The 18,639-nt window shown below is 42.3% G+C and overlaps 1 protein-coding gene across 1 annotated transcript in view; it reads right to left on the minus strand.

The window, feature by feature from the left end:
- NELL1 (neural EGFL like 1) overlaps positions 1-18,639 on the minus strand; it is a 3,816,074-nt gene that overhangs the window by 2,681,498 nt on the left and 1,115,937 nt on the right. The window contains exon 11 of the mRNA XM_086959505.1: positions 10,998-11,097. Coding sequence (XP_086815631.1) covers positions 10,998-11,097 — 100 coding nt within the window. The remainder of the gene's footprint in view (positions 1-10,997; positions 11,098-18,639) is intronic.

The raw sequence follows: 18,639 nt of genomic DNA on the forward strand, positions 1-18,639 counted from the left end.
TGGCATCTTGGTGGTTGATTGCTGCCCTTGTCCTAACTCGGGTTATGGAGGACAGCTCTGAGGCAGGTACAGATATATAGACAGCAGATACCGAGACAGCAACTGAGGGGCAGGTAAATGTAGTAGAATCTGAATGTGATATATCAGTTGGCGGAGCTTCTTCCGATGACTCATCTTCCAGTGATTTTGATGGACATGATGGTAGTTCCTTCACAAGCACACGCAGCGGAGCGACCAAAGCAGGTAGACAAACACAGAGAGCGGGCATGTGCGATGGCAAGCGCTGATGGAATGCTCTCTTTGCAGTCCTCCAATTTAGTTCAGTCCCAAAATCTGCTATTCACTGGCGACCCTGGATGTAAAGTCGATACAGCCAATTGTTTTGCCAATTGCAGCAAACAAATGTACGTGCCAAATCGTTACTGAGTGAGCATGGTGCACTATAGGGCCACTTCTGGGGCACAACTGTGGACTCCCACTTCACTTGAGGAGTGGAAGATATTTTTGGGCATTATGCTTAAAAAGGGGTTAGTGCACAAACTAAGCTTGCAGTCCAACTGGTCTACTCTCATGGTCTGGGTAATACCCATCTTCGCACCATACTTGAGCAGAGTTTTTTACTATTGCAGCATATGCCGCAATTCACTAACAATTATGCTGCATTACTTCGAGACCCTCCGGAGCTTGACAGATTTCTCAAAATTCAGCCTGTGGTGGAACATGTAAATGTCAGGTTTCTAGAGATTTAAGCTCCTTGAAAGAATATGATGATTAAGAAGACCTTGATTCAGTAAAAAGGGTAAATGGTGTTCAGGCAGTATATTGCGGGCAAAAGAGCTTGCTGTGGCATCAAGTTGTACATGCTGTGTGAGAGCTCTACAGGCTATGTGTACAGCATGAGAGTGTATACAGGGTAGGACTCCACTTTAAACCAAGTAGTTTCCCTCTCACACTAGGAGTAGATTGTATGAGAGCTTGTCCAGCTACTCTTTCACAAAGGTAAAAACTTTTATGTGGACAACTACTATACGGGAGCAGAGGTGTTCAGTGACCTGTACAAAGCTTATACTGTGGTGCGGTACAGTTTGTTGTTGCCACAAAGAATTCGCACAGGAGCTTGTTTGCAAGAAGCTCAAAAAAATCCCACTCCTGTTTGCTTGCCAACTAACTGCCAAACTACTAAACTAATATGTATACAATAACATAGAAGATGTAAATGTAAATGTAAATGTATTTGAGCTTATATAGCGCACAGCTATGACACAGAGCAGATCCCAAGGTTGCATAGGAATGTATATCCCGCAAACATAAGCAGAGATCCATTCTGTCTTTCCATATATATCACCTCCTGGTGAATCATAACCTTTTCGAAGCAACTTAGGTGTGGAATGTCAATGTTTCAAGCTGTAGTTAATCTTGTAGTAAGTCTACAGGTCTCATCAGGACAAATGTAATCTGATTAAAAATCTGTATAAACCGTGGAATCTTGGGACCTTCAATAAGGTATCCTATAAGGAGCATGTACAAGACTACTTTAAGATAGAGTCTACAATGTGTATCGAGCCACTCAGACAGACGGACAGTTCCAGTGGGGTAAACAAATTATTTGGGAGAAGTACACCTTTATATTGTGTGGAAAAAGTGGTCAACAATATACAAGAATATTTCTAGGCAAAGCCAACAATGCAAAATGGGCCACTCGATTCCTTATACGGTCCTGTAGAGGTAAATCGATTACTTAAGAACAGCACACCTTTCCACTGTGTCGTGCCTGCCAGCATGGCACAATGCGCTTTTCCCAAGTCATCAGAATTGGCAACAAATAGGTCTCATAGACAATCAAACTATCAGTTTGTGCCTTTAGGTGTGTTTTTTAAAATAATTTATCAATCCAAACCCGGGCTGATCATTCTTTTTTCTATCTGATTTTTTTACTAAAAACAGACTGTGGCAAGAGGGCTGCTATTCGTTTAGACCACGTCACGTGACTAGTGGTTCGTGCATGGTTGTGCCGTGGTGATGTAAGAGGTGCTTCCCACAAAAGCCAGCATAGAATGGTACACCTGAAAACAGTTTGCAGCTGCATCATGATGGTGCTAAAAATCAGGAGAGAGATGGGTCTCCTCACCGTTTGGGACGTGGAGACTCATGACCAGGGGCTATCACCATTTTATACCACTGGAAAAGTATGAGTAGTACACTCGTAATTCACCAGGTAGGAGATAATTTAGATGTAGGGATTGACAACTGCCATGATCTACTTTCTTTTCAGAAATTCCATGATTGGATATTGCAGGTCCAACGTCCACCATGAAGCCTTAAATTATTTTTGATAACTTGAGATATTGTATCACTCGTCACACATATTATTGCATAAAACAGTAACAGATACTAGTGCATGATCTTGCAGTTTGTCGTGCCGTGGCTTTGCAAAGCTTCTACATGTATGTACCGACTGACTCTGGACAGTCAAGCACATGATATATCAGTTATATTTATCATCATGCCTATGTTCTGTCAACCAGGTTTTCAAATACAAACAGATACTCAAGTAGTTCTTTGTGCCTTCACATTAAGATTCGAAACACTTTAATAATTTCAATCAAATATTGTTAGATTATTGTATATTGTAATGCAATTTCACACTGGTCCTGGTGAAAGCCATAGACCCTTTTGAAACTTAGAGGCAAAAACATGTTGACCTAACTAGATACTACTGATGATTAGGTCCTTTGAATCGGCCCTTGTTTTTTAATCTTACCATGGATGTTCTTTTGTACTGAATGTTTTACATCACGTACTTCCATAGGCAATTTTAATTACGCCCTAAATCCTTTTGTGACTTCTCTTTCACAGCAATCCTTCAAAACACAAAACAATTATTTTCACGTAGAGGAGTTCAAGTAGCTATATTTGTTTGAACTTTGGGAAAAGTAGCTCTGTAAGAATGCCCATTACGTACTGCAAACCCAGAGTGACAAGAAGCAGGTCTCAATGATAAAGCATACCACCTAGGTAGGTGAGGGACTCTGGGCCAGATGTACAACCTGTTTTTGCAACCGCAAACGGGATTGCAACTCGTTTGCGCATGAAAAAACCTACAGGGCCAAGTACAATTCCTAAATAGCGAGTTCCAATTTATTTGCGACTCGCTATTTAGGAATTGAGAATCGCACTTAGGAACGGGGCGTTTCCTTCCTAATTGCATCCGCAAACCAATGTACGAATATTTTGTGACCGCAATTGCAGTCACAAAAAACTCGCAAATTACCACCCTCTTCAATAGGGTGATAATGCAGTTGCAATTTGGAAAGGTCCCATGGGATCCCTTCCACTTTGGGACTGTCTCTAATAGAATTTTTAGGGCAGGCAGTGGTCCCAGCCCTCAAAAAATTAAACGAAAACATTTCATTTTTTTTTAAATGCATCCCGCTTTCCATTACGGAAAAATGGCTGTCTTTTTTTTAAAAAACTGATCTATTTAAAAGCAGTCCCTGACATTGTGATCTGCTATGCCTAGCAGGCCACCATACCTGGGAGGGCATGTCATTACCTATAGGCTCCACATTGCAAGAGGCTCATTAATAATAATGAGCTTTGCAATTTTGACCCCATTGGGAATCGCAAACAGTGGTCAAAAGACGCCGCCATGGACCAACCACTACTGCGTACACTTTGCCATCAACAAACCCAAGGCACCCACACCAGCCACACGCCCACCAAAAAGGAACTGGAGCAAGGTTACAGACAAGCAACTTAACTCCACTCTCACCAGAGACATCCACACCTGGGCACCCAGAGCAAACGACGCAGCCAGAGAACACCACACCTGTATCTCCAACTGCGTACATTAGCTCGCCACGCTACACAACCCCGACAGACAACGCAACAGCAAAGCCGCCTAGTTCACCACTGCTCTCCAAGAAGCCAGACGCACCTGCAGAAGCCTTGAGAAGAACTAGAGAAACACCAGGACAACCGGAAACGAACCAATTACAAGGATGCCAAGACGGACTGCCACAATCAGAGTAAAGCCACCAATGAGGAACTACATCCACAACAAAATCCTGGCCAACTATACCAACTCCAAGGAACAGGCAGTCAAGAATTCACCAACTCACCCAGCGAAACCACAGACATTACCCCATCCCAAAACCTCTGCGACAAGCTTGGAACCTATTTCTACCTCAAGATCAAAAAACCTCTACGACAGCTTCATCGACCATCTGCCTGGCACCACAGACAGCCCCTGCCCCCCAGAAACACCAGCCATCCCACCATCTCCAACTGGACACCCATCACGGCCGAACACACCGCCACGACCATGAAAAGCATTCACTCAGGGGCCCCTATCGACACCTGCCCCCTCACATCTACCACATAGCATGGCCGCCATCGCACCCAAACTACAAAGCACCATCAACACCACCTACAAAACAGGCACCTTCCTAGACGACTGGAAGCGCGTAGAACTCAGAATCCCTGCTCAGGAAGCCCACATCTGACCCCACCGACCTCAAGAACTATTGGCCCATCTCGCTCCACCCCTTTGCAGCCAAAGTATCAGAGAAAACAGTCAACAGGAAACTGACACGATTCATTGAAGAAAACACCATCATCAACCCGTCCCAATCCGTATTCCGAGCAACCACAGCACAGAGACCACCCTACTCGCTGCCACAGACGACAGCTACACCCTCCTGGACCAAGGCCACTCCGCAGCCCTCATCCTACTTGACCTATCAGTGGCCTCCGACACTGTCATCCACAGCACACTAGTCGCCAGACACCACAACGCAGGCATATAAGGAACAGCTCTAGACTGGATCCGATTTTTCCTCCTTGGAAGAAACCAAAGAATCAAACTCCCACCCTGCCTCTCCGACCCCACGAAAATGCAGAGTTCCACAGAATTTACCTCTGAGCCCCACCATCTTCAACATCTACATGGCCCCCGTCGCGGCCATTGTCCGACAACACGGCCTCAACCTCGTATCCTATGCCGATGACACCTAGCTCATCCTCTCCCTCACCAAAGACCCCACCACTGCCATACTCAACTTCGAGAAAAGAATGCAAGACATCGCAGTCTGGATGATCAACAGCTGCCTGTAGCTCAATGCTGAGAAGACAGAAGTCCTCGTCCTTGGTACCACCCCTTCTGCATGGGACAGCACCTGGTGGTCGACTGCCCTCGGAAGCCCACCTACCCTCTCAGACCATGTCAAGAACCTCAGCATCGTACTCGACTCATCACTCACCATGAACCAAAAGGTCAACACCATCACCTCCAGCTGCTACAACACCCTCGCATACTCTGCAAGACCTTCATGTGGATCCCCCCTGAGTCACGGAAGACAGTCACCCACGCACTCATCACCAGCAGACTGGACTATGGAAACGCACTCTACGCCAGCATCAACAAGTCCCTACTCCTCAAACTCTAGACAATACAGAACACCGCCGCCAGACTCGTCCTCGGCTTCACCCAACACAAACACATCAGGCGACACCTACGTAGTCCCCACTGGCTCGCCGTGAAGAAAAGACTCACTTTCGAAATCCTCATGGACCCAAATACCTCAATGACAGAATCAACTTCCACATACCCAAAAGAAACCTCCGATCTTCTAACCTGCCACTTTCTGAAACCCTGTGCATCCTCAGAGCCAAAGCAGGTGGATGATCCTTCTCTCACATTACAGCCAAAACCTGGAACGAGCGGCCGGCAGACATCGACGTGTTCCCTCCCTGAACACCTTCAGGAAAACCCTCAAGACCTGGCTCCTTGGCTAAACAGATCTGCGGACCCCCCCCTCAGCGCCTTGAGACCCTCACGGGTGGGTAGCGCACTTACAATTCCCTGGTTGACTGTTGCACATGCAAAATAGTGCGTCACAAATTATTGCAAAAGACTCGCAATTTACGAGGCACTTTTTTGTGCATCGTACATCTAGCCCCCTGTATCTTCATAGTAGATGCCCTTTACCCAAAGGCCTTTTCAAATATTTGAGCCTGAACATTTTGGCAAACCACCCAAGACTGCCAACAAAAGGTATCCTCTATGGCGCGTTAAACGTTCTTTTCTTGTGCCCATGATCAAATTTTCATGACCTGTATCAAGATGGAAGTCCCAGAAAGTAAATTGGTTAATGTAGGAACATACACTAACTTAAATATGTATATGGTACCTACAGTATTTACACAAAGACTGCAGTAAGCTCTTCTGCCATATCTCCTGAAACCGATGAGGTCACAAGTCACAACATGCTTACTCCTAAAGATAATCTTTTGTTGGGAATGGTTCCGTAAACCACAGCTAAGTGGTCTGGCATTATCTATCTTAAATCCAAAATGTATCTGTTATAATTAGATACCATTCTTTAAAAATCAATGCAGACTTATTTCTTCTATATGTTCAGAAAATATAATATAGAGCTACGGTGCTAACAAACTCACAAGGCAGCTTTAATCCAATTCCACTAAACACATATGTATTATCTGTGCGCTGCAAAGATCAAAGATTGGGCCATTTCCCAAGCTCCTGTACACTGTTGATGCCATGTGCAATCTTATACAGCTCACGGTGTCCATATTAGCCAAGTGTGTACCTGCTCCCTAACTTGCAGAATCATTCCTATCACTTCATCAAAAACATTTAACACAATATGAGAGCACTTTGCAATGGACCTAAGATGAAGCCTGCTCTCCTCTGCCTCGATTACTTGGTTCATCTCCCAAAGGCTAAAATATTACGTTTGTTGGATTTGGCTCTCTCCAAGATCATCCTCAAACTTTTTGCCTTCAACCTCCTGTTTTCGCAACCTGCTTTGTTGGCTTTAAGGACTCTGCACACTTCACCACTGCTAACCAGTGCTTTAATCAATTGGCACAATAAATTTACTTGTAAGTCCCTAGTAAAGTGGTAGTACATATACTAAGGGACTGTAAATGAAATACAACTAGTGGATCTGCAGCACTGATTGTGCCTTTAAACATGTCTCAGGCCTGCCACTGCAGCCTGCGGGTGCAGTTTTAAACTGTCACTTCGACTTGTCAAAAAAAACCTTTTGCCAGGCTTAAACCTTTCTTCTTAATAGACATGTCACCTCTAGTGTCGGTCCTAAACAGGCCTGGGTGCAGTGTATTTAAAATTCTGGAACATATAATTTTAAGTATTAAATGCCCTGGTAGTGACAAACTCTTAAGCCGTACCTATAGAACGCGGAAGGAAGAGATATAGGGTCACGGTTTGGGTTATGCTGTAGTCATGCTGTAAGTTTACCGTTGGGTTTAGGATTAAGACTAAAATGAAGGTTATTGTAAAATGTAGCGTTAGGCTCAGTGTTAGCGTTAGGGTAAGGGTTAACTGGAGGGTTGTTGCACTACATTGAGCTTCAACCTATGAATTTAGGTATTAGGATAATTTGGGTTTGGGCCTAGCTTGTTCGATTTAGTAGAATTCTTCGCAATGGTCTGCTCTCGAATGATTATTTTATTATAGTGGAATCGAAGGAGAGGCATTTTATTGTAGCTGGATTCTTTGAAGCAATACAGAACCAGTCTCCCGGCCCTCCATCTGCTATTGTCAGAGGCAGACAGGACAATTTGCAGGACAGCCTGTGTTTGACGTCCTCTCCATGTATGAGCAGTTGCTCATACATCAATGTGTGCACCATGTCGTGTATAAGTGCCGATTGTGCCCCTAAAGAAACCCGAGTGCCCTAAATTCCAGAAGATGGATAAAGAATGGTTGACAAGGAAACCAGTAGCAACCACATTAAACTGAAAAATTGTAACCTTTCCTTGGAGGTTATAGGAAAGGTCAAAACCAACTACCGTGAAGACTTTATTCCCAAACCAATTTACAAAATTATGGAATTAGGTCCATGACAAGCTCAACGATGAGTTGCCTAGGAGGCAGCTGCAGCCACCACAAAGTCTAGACGACTGCTTTCTCTGCGCTATGGAAGTGCACAGCTAATGGAGGTGTGGGGACCGCTAGTGAGAGTTAGATACAGCTCAGAAGCCGAGTAATTCCCTGTACACATCACAAAGAATAACCTCAGAGTGAAACAAGCAATTTCTTGCTCCAAGGACATCTCTCGTTGACAGGTGTAATTTGTTTCATCCAAGCCTGCTGACAGTCAAAATCAAAAATAAAACAAACATCTGTAATGATAGTCTGACATATCTGATATACACCTGCAGACAAAAAACTCCCTTTGAAAGGTGTTGAAATGTTGCATTAAAAATAAATAAACTTATTCTTTATACATCTGTTTAATGTTCAAAACCAGTATTTCCCTGTTCAGGTATGAGGTTACCAAGTATGAATATATTTATAATACTGTACATTATAAAATATATTTATAATACTATAAATTATAAAATTATATTAAACACAACTAATTTCCTTAAAGTATTACCCTGTTTAGTTATCAGGTCACCAACTATGAATATATGTATAATATTATAAATTATAAAATTATATTATATTATATATTATTAAATCACATATCATAATATTTATTATATATAATTACTATAAGAAAGGGAGTACTACATGCTACAAGTGTGCTCTTCCTTCTGGTTTTCCACTACAGCTACACTAGCTGACCTGCCACTAACAAATTAATATTGTCCTTTGGCCGGCGTGGTGGAAGAGACAGATGGGTGCAAGGGAGCTGGCCATACAGGGCAACCATGTTTCATGCGCTGCCTTCAGTATTTCAGGCAGCTTTGAGGCTCATAGGCAGCCCCAAAATCAACACATTTTTGGATATTCTCTTAGAGTGCATTTAACATTTGCACAAATTTGAAGGTGCACTCTTAATGCACATGAAGAACAATGATAATACTGCTGGTGCGTGTCGATTTCTGGAGTTTTGAGTGCCGCCCATACTTCACCTGGTCAGAGGCAGGCTAATTACACCAGCAACCCCCCAGTCCTCCACATTTGAGGTTCAGGATGTGAATTTTACATTGTGGACCTGAAAACGCATTTACCGGGAAATTTTAATATTTCATTTATATCCCAAATGCAGGATCAGAAAAGACTGCGAAAGCCAATGTTCATTCATGTTCTAAGCGCTTGTGTGTGTTTCTTCAAAACAGGCAGGCAAGATATGTGTCCCCAGTCACAATGATTGAATACTCCGAACCTGCAACACGCCAGGTTCACCCCCAAGTGCATGTTTGCAGTTGGCAAGCCTTTGTGCACAGTACCTTAGAGGCCCTAATACAGCTCAGTTTGAACACTTGAAAATTGTTTTTGAAGCTGCGGCAATGCACAAAATGTGTCTTTGGGTGCATGTAGGGACTGGAACAAAAAACCTAAGTAAATTAGGTTATTATGAAACCTGACAGCTGTTTAAAGTTTCTATAACTAATACAATTCAAGTAGGGTCAGCTGGAATTTTAGAAAGTAAAATGGAAAACCTTTTGGAAACACAGTGTTACTCTGTTTACAACCCAACGCGACTGCTGGAAATAAATGCTACACTGAACGCTATGCGTTCATTATTAAGAATCTGCAAAACATTACTACCAAAAGTTGAGCCAAGGGCTTAATGGCCTCCAGTGACCCTCTTCCATCCAACAAGCACTTGCGCTGTACAACACCACCTCAAGATCTATGTGAGAAGAAAATCAGTATAAGACAAGAGCGAAACTATTCATAACAATATCTCAGAAGGCAATAGAGTGATGTTACCAACAGAGAAGGCTGTGGGATTTGACAAGTGGGTCCCTCTTGTCACCAGTACTGCTGGCTCTCACACCCTGTTGTTTGAAGCTATTTTAAACCTACTCGCTTATGGGTGAAATTCTCCGGTGCTTTACAAACGACAGCTACAGGCGTAGTATAGCTGAACGCTGCCTAAGCTGCCCAGCACTCTTATTCACATTGCTTAAAAAGCCTTACCACAATACATCCAGGGGTTACTGACACATCTTAAACCTATTCTTCCACTGATAAGGCTTCTGAATGAAGCAATTATGGACCGACTGTAGGAATACATTGAAAGATCCAGCCAGTTTTTCTTGCATTAGAGGCTCTGGAGTAGTTCTATGTAGCAGATTTAAATTGTGGCCCCTGCTTTTCAGCTTCAGGCCCAGCACAGAGGAACTGCCTGCGCTCTTCAAACACTCAGGGCAACAGCTGTTCAGAAACTACGCTTGACCCATGGATAATATATCAAACCTAGGTCACTATGGGGCTGATTCACAGAACTAACAAGACAAAGTCCTAAACTTACTACTTTTGGTATTCACAGAAGTTAGGATTTTGTCTTAAGTTTGTCTTAAAACAAACTTAAGACAGACTGAAGACAAAATCCTAACTTAAGTCTGTCTTAAGTCTGTCTTAAATCTGTCTTAAATTTGTCTTAAGACAAAATCCTAACTTCTGTGAATACCAAAAGTAGTAAGTTTAGGATTTTGTCTTAGGTTAGTTCTGTGAATTGGGCCCTATTAGTTCAGCCATAAAGCTCCTCGAAGTAATTTGGTTTACAATACTTATTGTGATTGAAATGACAGCACAACTAATTAGTGATAGAACACGTTCCCGAGGTACACCTCAAGGTAAGTAGCGGGGTTCTATGTCCCAATACAAAGAGAAGATGGAACTGACTGTCCGTCACCAACAAGAACTATTTTCAAGATTTTTTTTTTTTAATAAATTGCGAGGTGGGTTTTATCATCTGACAACAACGGCCTTCACATTTATTCTGATCCTCCCTGACTGGTTTGTACTGGTACATGGATTATTCTGTGCATATTCCTCTCCAAAGCATTCTTTTATTTTCCATCAAATGTATTCCATGTTGGGTTCGTTAATCACATGCATATTTTAAATAAAAAAAAGGCTGCCCTGAGGAAACCAGAGATGCATTGAAACCACCTTCCCAGGAATAAATATTTAAGTATGTCTGCAGCAAAACCGAAGGTTAATCTTTTGTTTGAATAAAAAAATCACAAATCTGAATGCTGCTTACCTTTGCATACACTGCAACACTGGTGTTCTGGCAGAATGTGATTGTTTTCGGTGCAGTTCAAAGGCGGGCACGTCTCTGTTACTTTGACTAAAACTCCATTCTGTAAGCAAATGAAGCAAAGAAAATGAAACCAGCACAAAGGCATATATCACACATTTAGACAATAGACAGGAGTCAAACAATTTCCAATATACCGCTCCGGAATAGCAAATGTAATCAACTGACAGCCAGCAGATTCTTTCATGCTGTGCACAATCACATCCCTTCCAGTATTCATCAACTTTGCTCAATCATATGTTCGGAGTTCAGTTGCTACTTTCTGCAACCAATTACACCTAATAATAATAGTTTAGATGCCCACAAATGCAACCCAGGATCTTAAATATCTGGATTAGGTCCCAGTAATCTTCCTCACTCCAAACCTCTATTCCATTTCCCAGCACTTACTAAATGTGAGAGGTCCCGCCTCTTCAATCTGGCTTTCCCCTACCTAATCTATTAATTTATTTTCCTCTATTTGTCAATAAATACCCTCCTCCTTTATCCCATGCAAAGGGAGTGAAATCCCAAACCTCCTCACGGTTTACCCACCCACAACAATATTTGCAAAGAATTTCCAAGAGGAGAGGGGTGGATAGTAAGGGCCAGCAGCAGCCCCTGCTGGTAAGTAAGAGCAGAGGGAGCGGGTTCGTGGGCAGGAGGCTTCAACAGACGACCATGAGGGAAAATCAAGTAAATAATTAATTTTTACTCGTCATTTGAAAAAATCCCCCAACCCACCGCACTTACCTGCACAGGCCGCTGCTGGTAAATACGGCAATGAGAACAGAGAATCTGAGTAATGAGCATTACTGGTAAGTAATCCAGACGTAACCTCAGCTCAATTCCCCATCCGATTCTTTATTTAACAAAAAAATAGCACGCCCAAGCAGAATGCCTTCTTTGCAACTAATCTCCAGGACAACAATTATAGCTAAGAGTCATGAACCACTCAACAAACTTCGTATCGGTTACCAGGACTCCGTAATACAAAAATATCATAGTAGTGTTAAGGCACGTATTTACCTAGCAGAAGTTCAAATATTTAATACTGAGCCCTGGGTGAGGGTCAATCTGTAATGAAAGCCTATTGGTAACTAATCCAGAAAACAGGAAAAGAATTGGGTCTTACGACTAACAAAAGGTCCACCACTGGAAAACCAAATCTTTGACACCTTTCCTGGAATAATGATAACATACATTTGTGGAAGCAAGAGGCACCCATGCTCAGATTGCCTGTCAAAAGTTATCCCTTTTCTGAAGATAAATTGCCCTGAGAGAAAAAAGAAATTTTTCTTCTAATGACATGATCTGAAATGTTATTATTTTCAAAGATCAGGAACAAATTCCAAACTAGTGAATTGTACCGCACTGGTAATCCAAGCATTTTGAATACTAAGGAATATCTTAATTAGCTTTTCCTCCCATGTAGTAGGACACCAACTCTCACTGCTATTATTGTTATTAACAGCATTTATTGAGCGCATAGCTACCCTAAGGCACCCCAGCGCTTTCTTGTGAGTGTAAGAAATTGGGTTATTAATTGACTAGGGTGTGAGCCCTGGTCAAGCAACAAGCCTAATTTTTGTCAGGGTAAAGCACAAACAAACTCAAAATTAATATGTTCTCAACCCCCTGGTAGCTTGGCACGGACCATTCAGGCCCTACTCAGAGGCAATGGGTAAAGCATTTGTGCAACACTTCAAACCGTAACACAGTGAAAACACACCACAAAAGGATCCCACAACAGAATTAGGAAAATAGAGTTATTTTTAATAAGGAAAATATTGTTATGTGCCTGTGTCAGGTCCATGTTGGACAGCGACTCATTTCTTATATTATCCTCTTTTGCGCAAAAACATTTCTGCTGAGAGCTTTTGCACATATTTGCATGCACGACAATGTTGGATTAGTATCTCTGAAACTACTTTGTTTACACATCTGGCTTCACACATCATTATCACGATGGCTCGAACATCATGTACAAGGCCATTCTACGCTTTATGCACAAATGTTGTTCTATCTTCCTCCATGGGGCAACAAGGGATATCTACATATACAAAACATTCTATACACACAAATTGATGGAGTTAGCGCACACCTATTCAGCATAAACTAAAAAAAAACAATGAAATCCACAATTAGACTCTTTTGCGTGCCAACCAGACAGAGGTAGCCAGACTCTCAATGAACAAAGTATATACAAGTGACTCTTCACTTGAGTACTGGATGCCCAGCTGTGTTACCGTATTTCAGATCATCAAAGAGGAGAAAATACACAATAAACAATATAGAGTCACAAGGAGATTGGTTAGAAATTAAACACAAACATCTAGGAATGGCACACTGACGTAGCCCTTATTTGGCTCAAACTGCTGATGCATTAAACTTTTTTGAACAAAGTCTTTATATACGATAACACAAAATGCTAAATTATAAGAACATGACAATTATGCTTAAATCAAGATAAATGTGCAGTTTCCATTTGGTGATTAACCCAATGCATTTTGGAATCGACACATCCCTTCTTCAGGGGACACTGTAAACAATGTAAGCAATCAAAACTGATAGTATTGAAAGCAAACAGTTATCAAGTGTACAACGTACAGGGATGAACTGGTGAATGATACACCATGAATGCACGTATGCATTGTAATACAAACTAACAGAGTAAAGCATAGTACACCCTGAAAGTTCACGAGAAAAGATAACGTGATATGAAATTGGAAACGAACACACCGTGCAACGTGACATGTGAAAATGAGAGCAAGCACCAAATAGACAACCAGGTGTGCAAACGAGTGGTTGAGTATTGCTACACCAATTTCGAATGAAAAACTAGAGATTAATCCACTATGAAAACTGGTGACTTACATGGAGCAAAACAAGATAGTCCTCAATAGAAGGTGAGGATCCAATAACAAACTCTGTGAAAAAGGAACAATGAAGTTCGTCATTCAAAAAGAGATTGAAGTTGTGATCACCACTAGTCTCACAAGTCACTAAAAACAATCACAAAAATATGATGTGAACTATGTGAATATAATGCCTAGACTCCAGTGAATGTAATCCAATGAATCCAGCTACTCACCGATATCAAATGAAGACTCCTGTCCCGAAACAAATAGCACGTTCCCACTATTCGGCAACAAGCGGAAGCCGGAACATGGGGCTATCATCAAAATGAATGATGAACGAGGCGTAAACAGTTGGAGAAGGCAAAGTCACCTTGGAAGCGACGGGGTGTAGACATAAAGTGCTGAAAAAGCGCACCATGTACCCCTTTGACTCTGGATGCAACACAAATGACACCCAACTGCTGGTGGTAAGTTAAATAGTGGTTGGGGGAATAGCCATGAAGGAACGGATGGTATGAGTACAAGATGTATGTGCCGAGCTTATGTAATGTTGCAGCCATGCTGGATTAGAGGAAGAGAGGCATGTAGAATGATGTCGGACACCCAAGACAGGCTGCTACTGAGTGATAAATAGAAATGAGCTCCTAGAAATGAAAAAGACATCAGAGGAGAATGGAACAAGGAAAATGACGAACAATAAATAGGTAGAATAAAAGTGTACAAGGTGTGGAACAGAAGTGGAATAGAAAATAACAATTAGAAAGTTAAAATTAAAACTGAAAATGCATGAAGTGAGATATATATTATTAAAGAGTGGTGTAGAATAAAAAACAATGTTGAAAGTGGTGTTACTTTGCCATGGGTTAGCACATTGTACAAAAACATGGACAACAAGAACAAACTGGAAATTCCATAAACTCAAGAACATGTCACATAATGACCAACAATGTCTGCAGATGATGGTGAGTGAACTGAATAGGACAGTGCCTTATAGAAAGCAAGACATATCAATTGTGTCGTTCAAACCTGCTAGGGTCATAGTTTGAAGTGACTGGATACACCACACTTCTCGCTGGGATAACAATTTGTCATTGTCGCTACCAGGTTTAAGCTGCCACACTTTTAAAATGGTGAATCTCAATTGCGCTGTGGGGTGGTGATTGTCTAACCAATGTGTGAATAAGTTGAATTTCATGCTTTTTGTTCTGATAATGCTTTTATGTTTAGTGATCCTGATTTTTATTTTATAGGCTAATCACCAAATGGAAACTGCACATTTATGTTGATTGAATCATAATTGTCATGTTCTTATAATTTAGCATTTGTTTCTATCGCATATGATGACTTTGCACAAAATTTTAAATGCATCAGCAGTTTGAGCCAAATAAAGGCTACAATGTCAGTGTGCCATTTCTAGATGTTTGTGTTTAATGTCTAACCAATCTTGTTGTGACTCTATATTGTTGATTGTGTATTTTCTCCTCTTTGATGATTTGAAATACTGTAACACTGCTGGTTATCCAGTACTCAAGTGGAGAGTCACTTGTATATATTTAGATCTATACACACACCATTAGGCTGTTTTCTTTTTTAAATAAAGAGCATCCCAAAAGATTATCAGAAGAGCCACTTCAGCTGACACTGAGGGTCACGGCATGATGAGACTTCACCACACAGTGGTCTGACATCTGATCAGGGTTGCCAAGATCAGTAGTTGCCCAAAACTATTCGCTCCCTGGTCAGGTTAGGGGGGTTTAAGGTGGTACTGTGCGCTAGTTGGTCTTCAGGCCAGCATTTCCTGTTGGGTGCCCTGAATCAGTCTAGGCACCTCACCCAAAGTTTATGTTGTCCAACAAACTCACAGGTCCTATGGATTAGTGGGAACTATACAACAACATGACCAAAATGCCAAAAAATCCAATCAGTAGAACCAGAGTTATGGATTTTTAAGATATTAGTGAAAGACGTGTCAGAAAGCACAAAGCCCCATCGGTGGATTTCTGGTTACACCGAACTCAGGTAAAGTCGTAGGGTTAAGGCAGACCGCGATGGAGTGCAGGCCGGCTAAAGGAACCCATTTAGAATCGCTGAATAAAGTACCTTAAAATCCGGGTTGAGGAACGTTACGAGGAACCATGTCGATTTTACTAAGTAGTTTTATGATAATTTGCCGAAATAAAGACCTGACTGGCTGGATATTGTCCCAGCGCAGAGACCCCAGGGACTGGCGTGGGGGCTGTGGCGGGGCAGCAGGTTGGGGAAAATAACTTTGGAAAAGGATATCAGTAGGGCAAAACTTGGGAGAAGGCAGGGGACAATTTTCATTTTGGAAAGGCCTCTAAAATATCTGTCCCAGTTGTGTATGTCATAAGGTAGGTTCCACCCACTGCTCACTTTCCTTCTGGGTAATATCTTTCGGTTTGAGATTGTAGGTCTGTAAGTAGTTCGATTCTACTGTAGGTTATGACTGATCTGTATCTCCCCTACAATCCCTGGAATCACAAAGGTCTGATTCAGAAAGACACACTTTTGTGTACGTTAACAATTGTTTACTATTCACAAAGGGATTTACGAGTGCAGATTAAAAGATAGGTAAAGATACGTGTTTGTGTATAGTAAATAATCGTAAGCTTACACAACAGTGTACGTTTACCTTTGTGAACCAGAATGTCTGTATGAAAGACACTAAACGTATTCGGCAACTCTGAATAAAAACACATCAATAATGATGTGCAGTGTTATGTGCCACCAAGGCAGACAAGCAATATCATGACAAGTGCTTTATTTGAGCCAGTACTTGTACCTGGGGCTCACCGGCACTGCTACACATGTTTCCTTTTCAGACTTCTTTGACCCAAGCAAGAGAGAGAAAAAATATAAAATGGGGAAAAAGGGAGGAAGAAAAATAGTGACAAATGGCAGAGAGCAGGGAAGAAAAGTAACACAAAAGAGTGAGAGAAAGGGGAATGGATTGTAAGACGGTGGATGAAAAAGGTATGAGGTGGAAAGAAGACGTCAGAGCCTTAGTATTCAGCACCCCGCATACTACTCGATAGCGCCAACTGCAGGTTTCTGAGCTAAACTATGGATCTTGGCACTTATTCTGTTACAGATAAGGCACTGATGATTTATGGCTGATAAAAAGTCCCTCGAGTATGTCTAGAAGAAGGACCCATCCACCTCCACTACAGTGTACTAACCACTCATCTGCCTTTATCATGCTCATGCGTTTTACTTCACAGTTGGCAAGATCTTAAAAAAATATATATCAAACATGCCTGGAGAGTTCGTCAAACAGATTTGAAGGGCGACTCTTGTTAGAAAAAAAACAATTATCAGGCTTATTAAATATGTATTGAGATCCAAGTGAAAGGATCAACAGTTCTCAACATCAATTCACATTGTGAGTAAAATGTCTTAGGAATAATTGCTCTTTTGAACTAATTAATCACTTCATGAATATGTAACAAAGGGCACTGAGAGAAAACTCTTTCCGAAAAGGATTAAAGAACTTGATATGTTCATCCCTGGGATTGCGGTGCACTCACGCATGTTAAGTGGGTGGTGGGCGTATGGTAACATGTGCCAACCAGCAAGAGCGTTAATCAATGCCTCTGAAGCGTGGTGATGAAATAATATATATATTTTTTTACCTATATTGTTATAACGCAAAGCTGGCCCGAGAGCACTACAGTGCTTTACAGCAAAGTCGGAATAAGTTACATTTGTTTATGCACAGTGAGATTAAATGCGTTTCCAAGTCTTGTACATAATGTACATACATTAAAACGATTCTGGTCGGCAGCTTTTATCCATCAGCCGCTTCAGTTGTTATTCCTAATTTGCTTCCACCCACCACAGAATACAGCATGGGACAGCCCTCTTTCATCATTGGCCCACTTCACTCTGAGTGCTTTCACAAAGTATGTGCACATGACAAAAACCGTGACTCGCACCCTAGTTGCCAGCAAGTTGAACTATGGGAACACCCTCTATGCGGGCATCACCAAGCAACTCCAAAGAAGGCTACAACCCAGGCGCGCAACACCCATTGGCCTCAAAGGGCTTCAGCTCCCCCCACACCCCCACCCCCCACGTCGTGTGTGTCTGCCCAGGATGAGACACTTCCCGGACCCGCTCACAGCCGCACCCGAGCACTTCACAGGTCTTTAAAAGACCTTGTGTTTATTAATGGGTCTTCGTTGTTGTTGTTTCACCCCTACGAAGAGCCCCTGCAGATGGACTCTGCCGATTGCCTAAAGATGCAGCCCCCCCCCCCCCCCCCGAAATTTTTGCTTAGCCCCCCCGAAATTTGACTCTAGTTGCGCCTCTGCTACAACCCATACAGAAAGCAGCAGCTAGGCCCATACTCAAGCACCCACGCACTTCCCTCAACCTCCCAGAACTCCCAACACACTGCACCGCAGGGAGTACCACAGGCTCCCAATAAACAAACGCCAGTTCAAACTCCTCACTCACACGCTAAAGGGACTACACAAATTAAGCCCTATCTACCTGAACGATGGTGTCTCCTTCCACCTGCGCACTGAGGACTCCTACTCGCACACATCCCGCGCATACACAGCATCAGATCCCGGGGATGGGCCATCTGTGACATCACTCCTAAAGCGTGGAACAACCAACCACTTCACTGCACAGCCTCGTCCTCTCGTCTTGAATTCAGATAGACCCAGAGAAGCTGGCAATGCAAATATCTGCCTTGCCATGGCCAGCTTTAGGTACAT

This window comes from Lissotriton vulgaris, chromosome 2_2 (genome assembly GCF_964263255.1).
Source record: "Lissotriton vulgaris chromosome 2_2, aLisVul1.2, whole genome shotgun sequence".
Lineage (NCBI taxonomy): Eukaryota > Metazoa > Chordata > Amphibia > Caudata > Salamandridae > Lissotriton > Lissotriton vulgaris.